General features: G+C 44.1%; 1 protein-coding gene across 8 annotated transcripts in view; it reads left to right on the forward strand.

The window, feature by feature from the left end:
• The window catches only part of RBFOX2 (RNA binding fox-1 homolog 2), a 174,299-nt gene that overhangs the window by 20,799 nt on the left and 132,600 nt on the right, over positions 1-20,900 (forward strand). For all 8 annotated transcript variants that reach the window (XR_005104354.1, XR_005104353.1, XM_037388232.1 and 5 more), the window contains exon 2: positions 16,468-16,518. Coding sequence is in view for 6 of the 8 variants with exons in the window: in XM_037388232.1 (XP_037244129.1) it covers positions 16,468-16,518 (51 nt within the window). In the remaining 2 variants the exon portion in view is untranslated. The remainder of the gene's footprint in view (positions 1-16,467; positions 16,519-20,900) is intronic.

Here is a 20,900-nt window from a genome sequence, read left to right on the forward strand (position 1 = left end):
GTTGTTGGCAGGTTTGTGTTTATATCTGTCTCTGCCTTGCAGCCGTGCTGAAGTCTGCCTGGACTCCCAGGTCCTAATCTTCTCCTACCATCTCTCCATATGTGGTATCTGGTTTTGTATCCTATCTGTATTTCACCTTCAAGGCACGGATTTCTCTGCAAACCACGTCCTTATTTTTTACACACAATTTGAGGTTCTCCTCTGAATCCCAAGTTTTTAGGGGTGGTTGTGCTAAAAAACAATCATGTTTCACATTTTATGAGAGGAAATGTTTCCTTTATTGTTCTAATGGAAACCATTTCCCATTTGCCTATGATGTTAGTTCTACTAATTTGAATAACTTTTTTCTTAAACGTTTAGATGGTGTCTACTGTTTGCATTATTACAACTCAAAAAGCTACCAAAGGCATGTTTTATACTTTGGAGAAGATTATAATTTCTACTTGCAAGAACTTCTGGGTGTATGTTTGATACCATCTTCATTGTGTTGATCCTCTGCTTTGTTTGTCTGTATTTTATTTTTTAAGCGATTACAGCAGGTGGCTGGTCCCTGGGGAAGCTTCCTTTACCAGAGTGCTCTCTGGTCCTGGTTGATGGAGTCGGATGGAGTTTCAGGTCCTCCTCCTGGCTGCACAGAGGAGTGTGTTTTCCCCTCTAATTGGATCATGTAAATCAGCTCTTTCTTTGTCTCATTCTCTTTGTCCAGAATCTCCTTCTGGTGATTTTGATGAATAAATCAGCCTTGACATTGGTTTGAATTTTTGTTTAGTAGTTATGTTGATATTTTAAAACTAGTATATCTGATGAGCAAAATAGGGGTAATAATCAGAATTGTGACCAACAATTTCCCTCAAAAACTGATTTCCGCAGTAGAAGTGATATGTAAATGATTGAGTACAAAGTGGCAGGGGCTGGCTTTTTTTTCTTTTTAGTTTAAAATCCTGTGCTGTTACACTAAAATCCCAGAGGGTTGTTTGATAAAGTGCTAAAGGGTCCCAGGGGTCTGACAGATGCTGGACAAAAACAGAGCTCCCTTCCAGAGAGTAACCCAGTCCTTTTACACCAGTGCAAATGCTGGATGCTGGAGGAGTGCACCTTTCTGCTGGCCAGTGGAAAGCTTTTCTTGCTGAACATCGTCCCCTCAGCCAAAGGCTAAGTCTTTCAGAGTTGCTGCTTGTCTTCCCGGCCTCAGTTTGCAGTGTGTGGCTGTGATGGACAACCTGGGAGGAAGGATGTGCTGTCTTTCTTTTCCCCGCTTTGACTCCTATGCCTGGAGCAGTGGAGTATGTTGTTACCTCTGAAGTGATGGCTGCAATATCGCTTGCTGTGGCTTCTCTGCAGCAAACAGCAGAGGAGACTTGAAGTGATTCAACCGAGAGAGAACTAAAACAACCCCCAAGAGAGCCTAGATCATTACCTTTGTCCGTGAGCCCTGAGTGGTTATTGAATCAAAAAGGCTAGAAGGAAGGGAACAAAGGGTAAAGTCACCTGTTTTCTCCTGTCCACAAGCAGGAATGGACAGAGATGTAGTGTTCCTTGTCAACAGAGGAGAGGGAAATGTCTGCAGCAAGCTTCCTCTGCTGCTTTGAAAGTTGTATGACTGAAAGGGAGACAAGTTGCAAAGGTGTGAAGCCTGCAGTGGTGTTCATGCAGCAACTGGGAGAAGGTCTGGAACTGCCGTTTCCCATTAGCACACAGGGCTTGTGAATGTGCTTTTGCTGTGAGCAAAAGCATGCCCTCCAGAAATAAATATAAAAGCTGATGGACTTGGACTCGTGTATGGTAAGGCCTAGATGTAGTTAGTTGAGAAGCTAAGCCTTATTGTAACACATGGCTTCTGGGATGCAGGAGAGAGCTAGAATTGCCATTGCCAGAGCTTAGGACAATATGCTTGTATATTATGTTTGTATAATAAAGATTTTAAGCTTAGGAGCTTCTCATTTATACCCATTTTGACTTTAATAATGGCAACAGGAGAAAGGGAAAATTCCTCCCTCCCTCCCTTCCTTCCTTCTTCCCTCAGGAGACTTTTGACTGTTTCCAGACAGGAGCAGATTTCTTGCTTTTTCCCTCGTCCTCCTGATCCGATTGAACAGCAGTGGAGGAGAGAAGCAATCTCATTTAATCTGTGATTTGCATGTATTCAACTCTTCTGTCCTGAATCTGTACAGTGCCTTTCTATGTAGCTGGTATCAAGCTTTCCCATGCAGCAGCTGCATCTCTGTGAAATTCCAGCATCTTTTAATTTTTTTCCTTCTGCTGCTGCTTTAAACCTGCAAGTAATCCTCCAGGCACCAGCACTATCTTTCAATAGACTCTGACTGTTGCAATGCTGTCTTCATATGGGATGGGATTTGGGAGGTTCAGTTTTTCACCCAGGAGGATTACAAGCTTCATTTTGACACAGACATTTATACACTGCAGGTGGTAGTGTTGGTGTCTCAAGACTTGATTTTTGGCACTAGGAAGGTGCACTGCAAATCCAGCAACTTTCCTAGGCCTTTCTTCCTTTCTGTGACAGTTTTAGTGCTGCAAAATTGCCACTGGTCTTGGTTGTTGCCTAGAAGGTTTAGGCGTCTGTTATGTTTCAGTTTTGGTCAAGTTCATGTGTAGAAATGTGTAATATATGTGCACAAATGTACATTTTATATACGCACACTTTACCTTCTGTGGTCTTAGTTTGGGTGCTTTATTCTAATACATTAAGCAATGTGGCTAATGTAATGAGATGATGTTTGTTCTTTCCTATCCACTTCAGGAAAAGCAATATATGCTCCTTCAACGTTAGTTTTTGAAGATTTCTGTTAGCTTTTTTAATGTAAAAGAAAGGCTTTTTTTTTTTGCCTTTTTTTTTTTTTTTTTAGGAGGACTTGAAATAAGCATGTGCCTACCACTCCTGTAAAGTGATGAAGTTTGTGATGCTCCTTGGCTTCAAGAGTGGTGTGTTTTGCAGTATGACCTGTGTAAATGTTCACCCTGAGATCTGCGTAGGCATTTGTATGGAGAACTGGCATGAAATTGTCAGCTCCAGTTTCTGTGTGATTTGGAGTTTCTTAAAAGCTGAAGTGTTGTGCTGTCAACACCATGCTGTAGTCCAGTTGAGAGGTAATGATAGCATTAATCATTGAAGCCAAGTCATATTCCAAGCTGGAGTAGAGTCACTCAGCTCTTGGATATGTGCAGGTCTTGTTACTGAAGGCTGTAGCATCAGGTTGAGAAGAAGGAACACTTTTAAAATATGGATAGCTCTGACGACAGAGGATGCATACTTTTAGCATGCTTAGTAGTGAAGTCATCTATGTGCCTCAAACTGCCATCAGCATCCTCCCCAGAATAAGTGTTGGCCAGTACTTCTGCAGCTGGTCTTGCCAAATCCTCAGCAGTTCTTTGTGACAGAGGTGCATGGGTCTGTAGCAAAGAGCAGTACTTTTTGTCTGAAAGTCATGGAAGCCATGAATCCAAAGCATTGAGAGCAGAAGGGGTCTAGGTGTGTTTTCACAAATCCAGTGGGGCAAAAAATACTAGCATCAATTTTTATAGGTCTTCCCTGATTACTGATCTGGAAACTAGCTACCAAGTGTGGGTAGATTTAATTGATAAAAATGCCTTTTCCTTTCTGGATTCTCACAATTCTAAGTAACAGACTAAGCATGACAGTTGGATTTTAGATACTCATGGATACTATCTATAGAGTATCCCTTTGCTCATGAGAACTCACTTAAGCAGCTCTGGTCTTTGGTAGAGCAGCAGCAGACTTGATTGCTCCCTGATTGTGAGGGATGAGGAAAGGGGAAAGGTATGAGCAAACATCACTTATGTCCAGTTTGGCTGTATTGGAGATGTTTTGGCATGAGGAGGGGAAGCCATGAAATGCGATCAGAAATAAGGCTTCTGCTGCCTCGGATGACTGGTTGATGTTTCTTATGATCAGTTTTTCGAGGGACCAGAAACTGAATCTTAAAGCAGTGTTAATGATGCTTGCGTAAAAGGCTCTGAAATGCATAGAGGTCAGGGATTGGTAGTTTCTTAGAAGGAGGCTTGTCAGCATGCTGTTGCAGTTTCATCATTGGTTTAAGCTGATCTAAGACTATGCTTTCACTGAAAGAGGAGCCCTGCCTTCTCCCTGACTCCAACCACATGGTCCTACACACTCCCATGTACCAGGTGTTAGGGATTACGTGGCCTGTAGTGACCACCTTTGTTCATGAAGCTAATCCTTCTCCTTTTTTGAGGGATTAATTTGCAGGAGGATCAGCAAGCTGATCTGACTTGCCGTGTTCTTCTGTGATCCCTACTGTGCATGCAAGAGATGAGGCAGGGTTGCATGATTGGGAGCAGGAGGGGAAAAAACAGGGCGATTCCCTTTGGTAGTGTGATTTTTGAGGTTGGCTTAATCTGACTGTAAAAAACATGCTCTTAGAAGGTTTGCATCACTATCTAGCTCAAGGGAGTTGAGTTTTAATCTCTTTATACTTGGGTTGAGCAGTTGTTACCAAGTGTGCAGGAGGAGGGAGTAAATAGCACTGAATTTATAGGGCTGCAACTATCTAGCACTTTGGATAAAAATGTTGGCTATATTGACAAAGTAACATTGAAATAAAACAAAAAAGGCAAGTTGTGCTTTGGCATGTTTTGAAGCTTTGACTGGCCGTCTGGTCTGCTGTTTGACATGGTGCCTTCAGTCTGTTCCAGTTCAGGAACTTGCCATACTGCCGGTTTTGCTGTACCTAATTTAAGATGTTTGTGTGTTCGGTGGGAGGGTGGCTCCTTTGTTTCTCATCTGAATGTGCTGCATAGGAAGATACATGATTCTGTAATTTCAGGAGCCGAGGTTTTTTTAGATCTCTTCTGTTCTGCATTTGTAGGCTCAGGGAGGGAAATGTAACTTCTTAATGCAAAGTCGTCTCCAGGGATTGCACACAGAAGAGGTTTTTAGACTAAATTGTGAAGGAAACAAGCTTTAGGTGAATGTTCTGTGACAATTCTTTCCCACGCATGCACACGTACAAACCAACTGGTAATTTCAATCACATTTAAAAGTTGGTAGAATTGTAATGCTACTGCTTTCCTAAAAGCTTTGTGAAAAATGGTGATGGAGTAGGGGCAGGGAGGGATGCAGACAAGTTCCTCACAGAGGGCAAGGTGGTCATGATTTATGGATTACGCACTCCATATGGAGGAGGCGGACAGATGGGTCTGGCCGTGCCTGCTGTGTGCTCCCTTCTGCCCGGCGGGACCGTGGCAGGGGACATGGTGAGGGGGGCTGTGGTTATAGCTGCGGGAGGCAGGGGTGGGAAGCAGCCAGGGGGCAGAGGGTACGAATCTGTGAAGAACTAGTTTCAGTTAGTTCCACGGCTGGTAGAGCTGTTTGCTTATTACATTGTCTTGCAGGCAGGGACGGGAGGGGGCTTTGATGCTTTTGTGTGGTGCTGGCAGGAATGTGCAATCCGGGGGTTTTGAGACCTCCTGAGGGGTGTGTGTGGGTCTTTTTCTAGTGGCTTCAGACTATCCATAAAGACAATAGGGTGGAACTGAGGCTCTGTAAGGAGGTTATCTGCTGTTTCTGCCAACTTATTGCGCTTTAAATAAACCTAAAGCTGGTAAAAAGAGAGAAATGCATTGCAGGCTTATGGGATGCTGCAAGCAAGAACTGTGTCTTATCTCCTGTCTGGCTCTGCTGAACAGGTCTTGCAGCCTCCTAGGTGCCTGGGGTGCAACAGCTTGGTGCTTTAATGCTGCAGTCACTGCAAAGATCCCTGGCACCTGTCTTGACCTTTCACAGGCCCGATTTTGTTCCTATGACCTCTTGCTGTTCAATTACAATATTTCTTTGTGGTTGACGGCCGTATTTAAATGCAGGATGTACAATGGTGTAAGAATATCCCATGGCCAAGACTGCTGATGGTGTCTCACTTCATTTACCCATTAATACATGAAGTTCTCGGCCCAGGCAGCAGCAGCTTTTCCCTTATAAACAGGGCTAGTACTCCCATCTGGGCCAAACTAAAGAATTCAGACCACTTACAGACACCTCGCTGGATAATTTTGCTTTCCACAGTAACACGATCTTTCTTAGAAACGCCTTTAGAGTGGCTTGTCTTGCTTCTGTGTGCAACAAGATGGAAACAGTAACTTACTGTAAATGCCTCATTTTGTCCCCATAGTTGGGGTGAGTCATGTTTTGTTTTGAATCTTCCTCTGTGCAGAGCACTGTCCCGACTGTTTGGATGTGACCTTCCAAATGAAGGGCAGGTCTTTCTTCCTTTCTCTTAAAACTTTGAAGCAAAGCACATACTGAAACTCCTCTCAAAACCGTTCATCCTTTGGGAGGAATGGAGATTCTTTGATTAGTGCTGCTTTCCTCCCTGTTCTAACCCCTTTTTAGCTGTGACAATTGCCTACACAGGGTTGCTTCATTCCTCCAGCAAAAGTTATTTGACTAGGTCAGAGCATCATCTATAGCCTGCCATGCTGGACAGTTTGTCTAGGGTGGGTATTTCTGGTAGCTTAGGCAGGATTTCTCCCTTTTTATATGGTCAGTAAGGTGTGACCGCAACTGTGCTACCATCTTGGGGCAATCATGTTTAGCAGTAGTTAGCTTTACAGGATCAGTGAGGAGATCTATGTAACAGCAGTGGATTCCAAGGAGTCCTTGGTTAATGGCTGAGAAAACCTGCTATTTTAAGACTCTTTTTTTAATTTTTATGAATTGCACCCTGGTTATGGAGGGCCTTGGCATGTGGCCACATGCCATCCAGACTGTCAGTGGCCTATAAAGAGATGGCGGCGCTCAGTTACAGGATGGGTGTCAGAAGAAAAGCAGAGGTGTGTTTTCTGTAGTGAAATGGCATTGTGTTGTAGCAGAAATCACTCAAGTTACTTTTCATATGTAATTGCTTAATTGGGATGTTGAAAGGTTAGCTTTGATTTTGTTTTGGTATGTTTCTACATTTTTGTAGGTAAGTGTGTAGCACTTGGGTGTCTAATTAGAAGAAAAACCCTGAAAAATCCTGATGTGTGTGGGAGAGGTGAATAAAGGTAAAGGCAAGGAGGGAATGGTAAAAGCCCTGCAGGCTTTCCTTCATCATGGAGATGGCAACCTTTGGAAGGGGAGTACCTCTCTAACAAACTGTTACGTGGGGATTTATTCTGGTAAAATTCAATAGTCATGACCTCTCCTTTTGCCTTTTAAAGTACTAATGAATGGCGTTTTGGAGACAGACACCCTCTTTGTCTCCAGGACATGTGCTGAGGCACTAATGGGCTGTACTAGCCCTTTATCAGAAGGAGCCCTTTCAGGGATTGGAAATGGCTGCATCAGTCTGTCACCCTTCTGATTCTTGCTACCTCCGAGGCAGCAGGGGAGCATTGCCACGATGATGTGCTTTGCATCACTGTCTTTCTGTCCTCTTAAGAACAGAATTAAATCTCTTGCATGTGTCTGGAATATTAATCTTTGCTGGAGTGGTTTCTCTCACATACATGTGCTCATATAGCACAGAAGTGAGAGCTTCCACAGGGCCAGAATTCAGGGTGAACCCTCAACATGCGTGACTCCCATTTGGGAATATTTTAGCTGCAGAGTGGTCCATGTTTTCCCCACGTTGGTCTTACTAGGTGCAGTTAGTGCCCTGGATGCTCTTTCACCGTGGCTGCTTCTGAAGCATTGTGCTGCCCAGGAGACGGAGGGTTTGTTTTTTCTCTGTCCCTTGTGGTGCTACTTTGGGGTGCCCCCAGTGAGCAGAGGGAGCTCCCACACTGTGCACATTGCCCTTGTAGCACTTGAGGGGGGTTCATTCCCTTTTATAGATGCCCTTTTGTTTCCCACTGTTGCAGGGAGAGCAGCTTTCCAGGAGGGGGATGAAGAGGCCGGGGTTAACGGTCTTAAGAATGGATTTTTTAAATTTTTTTTTTTTTTTTTTTTTTTTTTTTAAATTTCGGGAGGGAAGGCCTGGGAGTTGTTTCTGGCTAACTGTTTCCAGATGGTGCTGCTGGAACACAAAGATTTCTAGTATGTTTGGGATGGCGGTGGCCGAGACCCCTAGCCCCCCCCCCCCCCGGCGCTTCCTGTGCAGCTCCACAATCCTGCAGGCTTAATCAGAAACAGCCCTGGCTGCCGAGGGGCTCCTGAAGCCTGCCTTTTCTTCACCCTGTGCCCCAAGCCCTGTGCTTTCTCCATTCTCCAGACTTTTTAACCCTTTGTCATTACAGGTCTGGCCCATCAGCCTGCCTGCTTTCTCTCCTTTCTCAGGCTGGCTGTGGGCACTTGGAGTGCCCCGGATATGAAACTGCATTTGGCTAGGCTGCTTGATGAAATTATGTCTTTGGGGAAAGGGAAGCTGGTTTGTAATGCGAACTTGGGAAAATAATTTCTCTAACTATTTAGGGCAGCTTATGCAATCAGGCCAGCATGTCCAGGGCACAGAAAATTTCTCCTGCACCTATCTGCCAGCAGCAGTTGGTATATAGCATGATTTCGTCTGAGTCATGTACTGTTGTGCCTCTATTTTTTTGTGTGCCAGTTTCCCTAAAAGCAAGGCAGGTTCAATTTTATATCACAGCCTCTTCACACCCAACCAAGAAGTAAGTTTCAGCCTTCTCTTCTGCAGGTAATGTAACATATTATTTCATTCTGGAAAGTAGGAGTACTCTCCTTTTAGCCTTTGAACAACAGCTTCTGAGTGTCAGTAAAATCAGCCAAGAAGCTTGTGATCAACTGACTTCCCTTATGGATCTGAGGTCTGTCATCTCCCTCATCTTGTTCTTTCCCGTGTTCTCCATCCTGTTTTTTTAGAAAGCAGAAGTAATGAAGCCATCTACTAAGACAAACCTCTATAGTCCTCTTCACCTTGCAAAAGCTTGTAGCTGTCATGTTTGAGCAAGCCAGATTTTCACGCCGCGAGCATGTTGCCCTGTAATGAGTGGCTTAGCATGAATTATGTGGGAAATGCTTCCTTAGCCCCATACAACAATTATGGGATCCAAAGGTGCCCCCAGTGCTGGATTTTAAAGCCTTGTTATGAGCCCTGTCCTGTTCCTGTTGGGGAAGTGTAGAAGTGAAGATGAGCTGCCATTTAAAAATGCTTCTGCGTAGTAAAAGAGGAGGGAAATCAATATTCTGTGCTATTGACTTCTGTGCATGCAGAGTGTCCTTGCATTTGATGGATCATAGACGTCACGCTGTGCACAGTATTCCCAGAGGCTTTAACTCACACTGGATCTATTGTTGCCAACATAGGTCACGGACCAGCAGAAGCAGGCTGTATTTCCTTTATGCCCAGAGCATAAAGAGGATGGTGCTGTATGTAGTTAAAAAAAAAAGAAGTGTGTTTTGCATGTTGAAATAACACTAAATTAATGAAATCTCATATCTTTTGGAAGCTGAAAACACCTCTTGGTTGGTCTCGAAAATTAAAAACTCAGTTGTTGGAAAGCTGCTTCTGATCTCCAGAAAGCTACTTTCATTATTTAAAAAAAAAAAAAAAAGAAAAAAAAAAAAGAGGAAAGAAAGAAAGGTCAGGGAAGAATCTGTATTGTTATCAAAGTATTTTACAGAGTTTGTTTTTTTTAGCTGTTCCATTTTAGCTGTGGAAGTGCTTTCTGTGTATGAAAGTCCCCCTTCTTTCTGCAAAATTAGACGTCCGTATTCTAACTTCATACGGATGCTATCAGCTTAAAACCTGAGTGTGCACTTGTAAACTTTTTGCATACTGAAATTTTTAACGGACCTGGAAGTTTAAATACCATCTTTCTGTGTGGTTTGGTCAGAGGTACATTTATGTGTATTCCCTTCTGCTATACCAAACAGTTACTGTTCCTGTAGTATGTATAGGGTTTTGTGGAACAGAAGTGCCAGGAGGTTGTAGTTAAGAAAATATGTATCTCAAATACAGGAAATCACGCTGACATGTTCGGGCAGCTTCGCTGGGGCTCTGTTTAACAGGGATGCAGCCGCCCCCAAAGTCGCCCTGTTCTGTCTTGCTGGTCAGGTCATGGGCTTGCCTGGTTAGTTGCTCCAAACTGTTCAAACTCTGGTTGGGGCAGAAGGCTATTTTTATTAATCTGACATCACCTTCCTTTCTCATCTTTACTGTGTCACTGGGCTTCCCGCCCAGGGAGACTCTGGCGGGCCTGGCCTCCCTCCAGCTGGGCCTGCGGGCCCCGCAGTGGGTTCAGGGCTGCCGGGGGCTGTGGGCTGCCGTGTCCCCGCTGCAGGGGAGGGTGTCTGGGTGGGAGAGACATGGGTTTGAAAAGCCTTGAGGCTGGTGTGGGTGCCCAGGGCAGGGACCCCCTTGTGCTGGGGGGCTGAAGCGGGTGAGAGGCCAGAGGTAGGAATGCCATGCCATCGGCTGTCCCCTTGGGAGATCTGGAGCCCGGTGGGGTGGCAGGGGCCCAGCACAGGAGCTCTCCTGTACCACGCTTCTGGTGTCCTGCCGGCTCCTGCTGAAAAAAGATATTTTTAGGAGAAGGGGAAACCTGGAGCGGGGTGGGGGGGCCAGGCCAGAGGCCGCCGTTGCTGCAGCAACAGGGCCAGAATTCCAGGAAGGAAGAGGGGCCGGATGGGCCTCCATCCCAGCCTCCGCTAGGCCCTGGCCTCCAGGCCCTGGGGCGGGGGAGCCAGTGGGCGCTTGCATGCTCCCATGGGTGCAGCTGCCAGCATCAGTCCCCTGCGGCCAGTGTGCTGCACGGGCGGTGGCACCGCTGGTTTTCTGTCCCTCAAGAAGTGGCTGCAGTCATTTGGGTGGGCCTGGGAAGCCAGGGCTGTGCTAGCTGGCCTGTGTCTTCCCAACCATCAAGGGCGGCAGCAGCACAGTGTACTTGGTGTGGCACCTTTCATCAAACACTCGGGCTTTTAGTCCCCTTGTACACTTTAAAGAAAGTGTACAAGGGGTAAGGAAAGTGTACAAGGGGTGGGTAAGGAATAAAATATAAGTCCTGTACTTTCATCTAGAAAATCATACAGACTGTTGATGTCAGGATACTAACAAGGAAGCAAATAAATGGAAGTCCTTTGCTAGATGATGTCTCTGTGTCTGGAAACGGGCCAAAGCTGAGAAGCAAGTTTAATTGAAAGTGAAGACAGCTGAAGGGGAAGCATCCCACACTATAGATGCAGTTATTGGAACTGCAGAGTGATTAGCAAGAGCTATATATCAAATTAGGGTAAGTATCGAGGGAGATGGGTGACATTAAGATCCGCTTAAAAACTACTTTAGTTCATTTTTTCATTAATAATTGGTAATTCACCCTTAGATGCTACTTTTCTCATTAATTTTATCCACAGACAGTTTGGGGTAGGGAGATGGCACACACAATTGACAAAGCAGACTGAAGGCATTAGATATGCTTGGACAAAGAAATGGGTGTTTCCTTTTTGTTTGTATGCAATAATTTGGATTTGCAATAAATTGCAATAAGGGTCTGATGAAGAATTACGTATTTTCTTGGTAACTGTTAAGGTCAAGTCATTTACAGTTTAACTGTGGCAGAGTACTAACAAAAGTACTAAAAAGCCTTTTTCAAGACCCCTACCTCCCCCAGCACAGGGTTTCTGTCTTTTCTGCCATGCAAGAAAAAGCAAAAAAGATGGTGAAATCACTGGGCTGTAGTGAACAGTGCTTGGATTTCTGTCTGGCTTGCGAGCTTTGCTTTTTCGCAACTGTCACTTTTAGATTAATAGCTTTGTTGCCAGTGTTTTCAGCCTTTTTTCCCCCCTGTTTTTTTCTCTTCTGTTTGTTTTTTTTTCTGTTTGTTTTTTTTTTTTTTCCCCAGCTTCTGTTTGTCTAACACAAGTCTGATAAATGCGTAGCTTGTGGTATCTCACTTCAAAATCTCATTTTGCTTTCAGGAGGAACAAGTAATTTCTTGTTGCCTTTATTTCATTGCTCTGTGTAGTCCAGGGGTTTCTGGCTTTCCAGAGCCTTTGCCACTTCTGTCCAAGCCACCAGGCTGCTGCGCTACCAGTAGATCTTGGGGTAGTCAGAGGAGAGGTAGATGAGCTGTTCTGTTGGTTTTGCTGCTGTTGTTCAGATCTGGAAGGTGGTAGTTGTGAAACTCAAAGGAATTGTATTAACTTCACTTTTCCCAGCATTGTCAGGAAAGCAGGCATGCCACAGATCCAGGGAAGAGATTGCTTGGTCATGTTTCTGAGGTTATCTTTGCAACTGAAAGGACTTAATGCTTCAAATTGAAGCTTACATTCAGCAGGAATTGATTCTCTGGCTGCAGAAATATGGATGAACTCACTAAGGTAACAGTTCCTACCAGCAGAGTTGTAGTCTGCAGGTTTTGGGTTTAGTTTGGCTGTCAAGAAACAATTGCTAATCAGGCCTCACTGATTGCTGCATCTGGCAAAATGGCGAGTCCCTGATGTAAAATTGATTTGTTCCAGGGTCAAGTTAGGTCAAAGAGAATTATTGCCTCTTTAAGGTAAAATTTAGTTTAATTTTTAAGGAAAGGGCAAGAGGCCTTTCAGACCTTCGGTTAGGTGTTACAGGTGTGACATTTCCTCTAGAGGGCTGACTCTACTCCAGCCATCTGTGACCTTTCAAAAGTCAATAGCACCTGCAGAGCTGATCACTTTTTACTGGTGTTCTGGTTTATCGACAATTCCTCAAGTTTTCAAGATGTGTTTAATTCAGCAACTTCTAAAATTTATCAAGTTGAGAGGTGTCAAAAAACCTGACAGCCCCAAGGCCTGGCTGTTCTGCTAGTGCAGGAGTGCCTCCTTTGCTCTTCAGTCATCTGCAAATGGCTGTACTGTGTTTACCTTGTAAACCCGAGACAGTACCTTGCAGTTTGTGGCAGGCCAATAGAAGAACTTGTGTTAGCAAGCCTGGGAAATTAAAGGAGGAGGGAAATTTGAGGTAAAGGGAAAGCAGGGTTAAAGGCTTAGAGGATCTGACTGACTTGTGATTTTCATCCTGTGAAATCCAGTTGGCCAGCACAGAGACTGTTAGTGGAGTACAACCACTATGCTCACACATCTTATGGAAGTGTGGAAGCCCATGCATGAGATCATGGATATGGTTGGAATAAAATCACAGTATGTGTTGCAGAAAGCTGGTGTACTGTATTAGCTTCTGTTTTTTTTCTCCCCACTCTAAAGCAAGTCACAAGTACCTGAGAAATGCCTGTCAGTGGTAAACAAAGTAATGAAACATCCCAGTGTCAGTTTGATTTGATTTCACAGGCTAGCGCTGCCTAACTCAATTTCTTTACGAATGTCTGGTTGCACGTTGGTATCATAAGAGAAATGTAATTGGCAGGAGGGAGCTGTGAGAGAGATGGAGTTATCTGGGGATTCCCTCTCCCACCAGGCTGCTGCCAGAAGGTAGGGTCCCTCCATATTTGTGGGCAGGGTATTTATCAGAATCAAACCTTCCCCCTCTCTCTTTTTGCTTCCATTTTGTGAGATTAGTTTTGTGCATCTGCAGTAAGAGGAGGCGATTGAGCTGTATCCCCAGCCTCTGGTGCCTTAGGTTGCCTGCTAACTAGCGGAGGCTTTCTGTCTGGATGTTGCTGGACTGTCCTGTTCCAGTTGCAGGAGTTTAACACTTTCACTTCTTGCTCTGTTTAGTTTTCAACAAAAGCAAACTCCGTATGGAATAATCGTGCAGCAGGCCCCGGATTCACCATTAGTGACCTGTAAAATTGGCAGCACTGGAGATTATTGGCGGGAGACGGTTTCCCTAGGCGCTTCCTGCCTTCTCTTGGAGAGTGAAGTTCAATTAGAGCAATGATACGCACAGCGGGGATTTTGCAGAGTTCAGTACTTGGTGGTAGCATCGATGTATGAACAACAGAGATATCTTTGGCCTTTTTGTGACCTTAACGCTCCAGCTGCTAACCTCTGTCTAACCTCTGCTTTCTCCAAATTCTTGCTTTCCTAATGTAATCTACTTTCACCTCTTCTTTCACCTTCTGATATAACCATATCCCTCAAACATTTTTAGTCTGATGTGGGAGGTTTGTTGTCCAAAAAACAGCGTGGAGACTGCTGGCTGTTTTTTGGTTGTTTTTTTTCCCTTCCACTTAGCTTTTCTTGTTTCTTTCTGACCTCTTATGTACTGTAGACTGCCCTCAGATCTTTGTCTTTTTTCTTCCTTTTTACACTCTAATGATTTGCTTCTACTTATAAAAACTGTCTCTAGAGGTGGTTTCTGGGCATCCAGGTCCTTTGACTTCAGGAAATCCCACAAAGTTCAGTTTTGTCTCTTTTCTGCCACAGCTTTGTGGTGACAGTCCCTTTTGTTAGTCCCTGATGTGAAGAACATCATGTTCAAAATAACAGGTTCTTTTTCCTTTCTTCATTATAACTTTCTGCTTGTGTTCACTGCCCTTATCTTTGGTATCTGTAGGGGCAACTTCTCCATTTATTCCTTATTCTCCCTTTGGAAATCTTTCTGGTTTCCAAGGTGCTGAGAGACTGGTACACAAGTGTGTTTGAGGTACTGACCTAGCAGGTGTGTGTACACAAGTACTATTAAGCATACCTGGAATGGTCTTTCAGGAGAAGACCATATCTCCTGATATAAGGTGGACATTTATGGGACTTATATCTAAGTTGGTAAACTGCAGTGTGTGTGAGAATCACAGTACTTACAACGTCTGCTTACATTGGGGGAGAAAAATACTTAGCTGTGCGTCTTCATCGTGACGTTGCTTGGTTGTTAATGAAGTTCACAGTTAAAACACAAAAGCTTTGGGTGGTGCTGTAGCTGGCAGTCTCCACTTGCTTCTTCCAACTTCTGTGTCTTCTCTTTTGTTTCTGTATTATTTGTGGGGGTTTGTGCTTTACCTGCTTGCTGGTTATTAGTATTTGAGAAGAATGTACTCACAGGGTGGTCAACCTAATTAATTACTGTTAATCCCTGAAAACTGGCTGCCAGAAGTTTTGTTGTCCTTGAAGCTCTCACACTGTGCGTGCCGCTGTAGCTTTAGCGTGAGAGCCTGAGGAGAGAGGCTGGATGTTTCCTGGCAAGTTTCCATGGAGAGTCCCCTGGGCAGGTTTGAGGTAAAAAGGAAGAGAGGGAGGATGAATATAAACTTAAAATAGCATTGCTAATCCCTGTATTGAAATACTAGCGTCTTGCTTTTTAGTGGAAGTTGTGTGTAAGTGTCTTGTGTAAACTGTGAAATTGTGCCAGCGGCCACATGCCCTATGTTAGGGCAGAAGAGCTCTTTCTGGTAGGAGCCGGCCTGTTTAACCCAAATATCCCAGCACAAAACCGAAAGCATCTCAACAAAACCTCTTCCTGACAGCAGTCATACATCTCTGTCAGCTACATGCCCAGATTATTGTTGCTTTTGACAAATTGGAATTGTTTTGCTGTGTTTTGTCAGGGTCTTCCCCTTGGGCCTCTGTCTGGCCCCCACCCCCACCTCTTCCCCCAAGTGCTGCTGGAGAAAGTGAGGGCAGTTAGGAGTTCCTCCTCACAAGTCATAACAAGAGATAGGAACAGACTTACAAACTGTTTGTGGAGGGTGGCTGCCTCCTTTCCCCCTAGTATTCTGCCGGGAGTTGCTTGTGAATGCACAGGGGTACCAGGCTGGAACTGGTATGGGCTTTGTCTAGTTTAGTTTATCCTCCACCCAGACAAAGATGCACATGTGGGACACTTGTGAGTGCCCTCTCCTCATTTCACATAGGAGGTGTTGGACGGAGAGTAACAGAAAATAAATTAAGAAACATAAATAAACACTTAGGAAGCATTGTGAAGTATGTTATCTTAATCCTTGCTACACTGCTAAAATAGAGACGAGTCTGGGAGTTTTACAGAGAAATTCCAGAAGTGTTGGATGTTCATGTTTTCCCACAGAGCAGGGTGATGGGGCTGCCAATAACACAAAATCTGTAGGCTCAGGGTCCCTTCTGGGGGTGAAGGAAGAAAGTCTGCAGGTTTGACGTCCTGTTGGGAGTGTGTGAGGTATTGCTCAGGTTTACCAGGGTGTTTGAAGATACACTGACTGCTTTTTAAGTTCTTGTTAAACTATTAATAATATAGTTTTGAAAAGGAGAAAATCAACACTTTAATGGCTAATGTTTAGGGGAACATTCCTTCAAGACGGGGCAAGGTGGGCAGTAGCTTCTGTAATTTTATGTTCTGTTTTATTAAGTTTTTGTGGTACTAAAATAAAGTTTGCGTATAAAAATTCTTTGGAAAATTAACAAAAATTATGCACAACTGAAATTAGAGGGTAAGGTAGGATTAATTTATGCTTACTTTATGGCTTTGGATTTTTTTTGTCTTTTCCTTCTGCACAATTTGGCATATGCAGTTGAAAATGAATTTTAGGTGTATTGGCTTACATGGAAAATAGGAAGTTAGCAGAATACTTTAATCTTAGCTCAATCTTCCCCCATTTCATGCAGGTTCTTGTTTTTGGCTGAGTTAAGACAGATGCCTAATTCCTTGGTTTCTATGCCTTGTAACTCCTACATTCACTCTTTTTCTTGTCTTGCAGAACGAGCCTCTGACTTCAGGTTATCATGGATACCCAGCAAGAGACAATCAAGTAAGAGTCTGATTGCAGTAAATGTGTATACGCACGTCTCTACACTTACGGATGTTTTGTCCGACAGCTTCCTGGCTGTCTTGTTATGGAGTGGAAATTGTTTTTTTCTATTGCGGAATGCTTGTGGAGATATATGTGGTAAACTGAATGTTTTTTATGGCCTCCAGCAGTATGTGGCAGTGTGCCTGGTAAGGGGTTAAACAAGATCTACATTACCCATGGCTCAGGAAATTCTTTATTCTTAAAAACATTGTAACTTAAAATCCCTGTCCTAAGCTCCCGCTGTATCTCCTCAGTGTTAATGAATGTAGATGTTCAGTGCCAGCGCACACACGGCTCTGTTTTATACTTATTGCTATAATTCTAGCATCTGGGGAGCAAAACAACACTGAGTTGTTGTGAGAGTCTGCTTTGCTAGTAGAGTAGGGACTGCCACGTCCCATTGCGTTGTTTCTAGTATTTATGAACTTGTCTTGTCTTCCTGTCCTGCAGGGACCCCTCCCTGCCCCTTGCTCTTATTCAGGATGTTCTCCTTCTACAGCAGTAAAAATTATACTGTTCAGTGCATTGCATCTGTAAGCATTCTCTTGCCTTCTAGCAGAAGACAGAGAAATCCCAGTTTGATGAATTTGCACAACGGAAGGAGGAGATGCTTTGGAACAAATGAAATTTAATGGGTTGTAAGATACAACTGTCACATGCTAAATCTCCCTTCTTAGAATAGTGTTTTTCAGTGTTCTGCAGTGCTACTGCAAAGCAGAGTATGAACCAGTGTAAGAGGAAATTAATATGCACGGAAAATCAATAACGCAGCACATCTCAGTAATGAGCAAATAACAAAACCAAACTCAAATTCTTTAATACTCTGAGGTACTGCTATATAAAGAAAATTTTCATCATATCTTGATGAGGCCTGGGTGTATGTAGCAACAGCTTTTAACAGGAGATGTTTTTATGAAGGAAGTGCAGTGTAGTGCAGCCTCAGCAGTTGAAGAGCTTGAATCTTTGGTGCTTGTAATGTGTGTATGAATTTCTGTATAGGAGGAAATTATGCAGAATGTCTACTGGGATATATTAAACTGTTAACTAGCACAAATAAATATTACATGCTGGTATGCTGTGAGAGTTGTGTTCCTACTCTATCCAGGCTAAGTAAGGTATGCTAGGTTGAGAGGCAGAGCTGGTCCCAGATCCTTAAGGTCGTTCATATCTGCTTTCAGCTTTTCCATTCTGGTGGTACCCTCTGCACCCTATTTTGTGCTTCACTGTACCTTCTCATTTAGGGTGTCTTCAGGATCATTTCAGTGACTACCAGTATGTCTTGATTCACAGGTTTTCTCTTTCTCATCCCTTAACTCTTCTGATTTGGAAGTCCAGAACTGCTGTTGCTGGCAGGTCACCAGATCAGCGGAGTGGGGCACAGGAAGCTCTACAGCAGCCAGGGTGTGAAATGAGAATTACAGCCTGGGCAGCCCTGGAGGGCTCTGTATGGGTGAGCATAGGAAGTAATGTGTGTTATCAAGTGTGCATATATATTTCAGATGGCAGGTAGCTTTATGGAAATTTCCTAGTGGATAAACAGCTTCAGTTTAACTGGGGTGTTTTCATTTTAGCAAATACTTGTAAAAATATTTTTTTGGCTGGGGTTTTTTTTTCTCCTTCTTTTTTTTTTCTTCCCCTGCTCTTGGTAACATCTTCATGTGTGGTATTTGTCCTTCTGTCTTGCTTTAGGCCCTGAAGTGGCTTAAATTCAGGTCTGGTTTTCACTAATGAGGTTTCAAGGCTTTTAGCTAATCTGATTGGGAACCTCTGACATGATAGCAACAGAGAAAGAAGTTTTCTGTTGCTACAGACTGGGGCTGGTGTGGGAGAGACAGCAGTGGCTGATCCATCACCTGCCATTCTGCACTGGGGAAGGAGGAAGGAAGTGGTGCAGGAATATAAGGTGCAGGGATCCTGACCTTATAACAAAGTGATCATGAGATGCAGGAGCAATTGTGTCAGATTTCCTTAGGTTAGGAGCTGGATTTAAGCTAGTGAGTGGAAGTCTCTATCTTGCTCTTTCCCATTGCAGTTCTTTGCTGTAAATACTTGTGCTGTGCTTTTTAAAAGCACGGTATTTTCCTTTAGCAGAAGTAGCAAAGCGGAGTTTTATTTTTAGGGCTTCTTATCATGTGATGACAGTAGGCCTGCTAGAAATTCTGTGGAAATAACTTACCCTTTCTTTCACTTTATGTAACGTCCTACTCCTTCACTTGTTTGTAGGTCTTTGCTCCTTCAAGCTCTAAATGCTGTTAATTGCTGGCGGCAAACTTTTCACTGTGCTGTTTTTACACCCTCTAGTGGTTAAATCATACCCAGATGTTCCAGATTATTGTAGTTTTTCTTCCTGCCAATGGAAATACGTGATTGGTTTGAGTCCTTACTTTGGCCATTTGGGAATGCTTAGGTCTACAGTACAAAGTTTATTTTGTATCCTTTTCCAAATATTCAAGTATTCTGTCAACATCACACATGGGCAGCAGCACTGAGGCAAATGAGATGCGTTTCTCAAGGCCATGTTCCTCTTATTCTGGTATTGTATGCTTGCTTTATGATGACCCAGAGCTTTGGGGGGTGTCATGTAGCCCCCTTGTCCCTCACCTGCCTTGCCAGAGTGCTGGCTTATTGGACTTTTTGTGGTGACAAGGCCTGGTGGAGCATGTGTGCTAAATCATTACAGTGTAAGTTTGCCTAAAAAGAGAAGGCTTTCCGCTGCTGAAGCGTTGCTCTACTAGGTCTACGTTACAGCCATGTAAGGAGCTGGTGAGCTCTCTGGGACTGTTAAGAATTCAGGGTTTGCTCTGTGGATGTCTAATGCACGTACAGGAATGGCAGGATGCTCCTCCTTTTCCCCAGAGCGAGGCTGATGGCAGGGGTGAAGTCTTCAGTAAAAGGAAAATAAGGGAAAGTTTTAGTGTAACACTGTTAACTGAGATGAGAACCAAGTCTTCTGGTGAGGAGAGTTTATTCTCTGGGGGCTGTTCAGGTTTTTCTCTCTCTACTGGGCCGGCCAACAAAATGGTGTTTCTTTTTTCATAACATGAGTGCCTGCCTAAAATGCAGTGAACCAAGTCTTCCTTGCTTCATTTCCCAAGCTGTGACAAACAGCTCTGAGGTACTATGAGTTGGTCTCAACATGGAAAATGACTGGTGCAGCTATACTGATGTAACTTTTACATTTAGACAAACTTGTCACGAATAAATACTCAGCTTCCAGAAAGCTATTTCATGCTAATGATACCAGCTCATTTTATATATAGCCAAGGCCTATGTCATATTGCTCTAGTGCTTTTCATGTCTAAATGTATTAGACATGATATCTGAAATTTGAGTGCTGAATGCTGGCACTTCTGTGGCAGAATTTGGCAGCTGCACAGAATAATTTTGTTCCCCAACAGGAAGCAAAATGAGCAAGAACACCTTGTTTAACTGCCACTGAAGGGAAGAGAGGAGGAGGGAGGTTTGTGGAAGCAGGAGATAATTACACACACCAGAACTGGGTCAGGATGTTAGAGCTATTACACCTCTTTTGTTATGGAAAGTGATCCTCAGCTATCACAACGGGTTAGGATATTGGTTTGAAGCCTTTTTTAAAAGCTTGTACTTCTGTGTGTACAATTCTTAAATCAAACTGAGCCATTGGCTTGGTACTAATGTGGTGGAAACATCGTTACCTATCACAAGTGACACTTCTTTCAACAGCTTAATTTCGGTGGCTGGTTTTCCCTCTGAGCGCTCACCCAGGCCTGACTTGCTGTTCTCGTGTATGTAGATGAGACTGCAGCCCAAGGTATCGTGGGTGCCCATGGCAACTGCTAGGAATAGCTTTATCACTATCCCCTCAGTATGAGTTCAAGCTTAAGGTGAAATGCTGTTAAATCCTCTCCAATTGTCATTCTGCTCCCCTGGGTCTTTACTCACTTACTGCTTTGGAATATCTGTTGGGGCATCACAAGCAGCAGGCAGCTGTGTGCATTCCCCTCCCTGGGGCAGCAAGCTGGTCTGGGTGAACTGAACAGTGGTGGTGGCAGTCTGTGAGAACAGGAAGCCTCCCCTGTTCCTTTTTCTCCCTCTGTTTGTTTTCTTTGCCCAGTCCCTCCTGATGTGGGGTGTTCGGCAAGGAAGTCCTTCATCCTGAGATGTGAAGGGTGTGCATGAGCTCCCATGGGGAGGCAGGACGGCAGGTCACTGGGCTTCCTGTTGGAGCTGGCTGCAGAGCACTGCTGCTCTGGTTGGTGGCCTGCCTCTGCAGCGAGCAGCAGGGGTCCTGGCAGAGAGTTCAGAGAGGGAAACCTCTGTCCTCTCATCTGTGTAGTCTGAGGCTCATTCACCTCTCTTCC

This window comes from Falco rusticolus, chromosome 5 (assembly GCF_015220075.1).
Source record: "Falco rusticolus isolate bFalRus1 chromosome 5, bFalRus1.pri, whole genome shotgun sequence".
Lineage (NCBI taxonomy): Eukaryota > Metazoa > Chordata > Aves > Falconiformes > Falconidae > Falco > Falco rusticolus.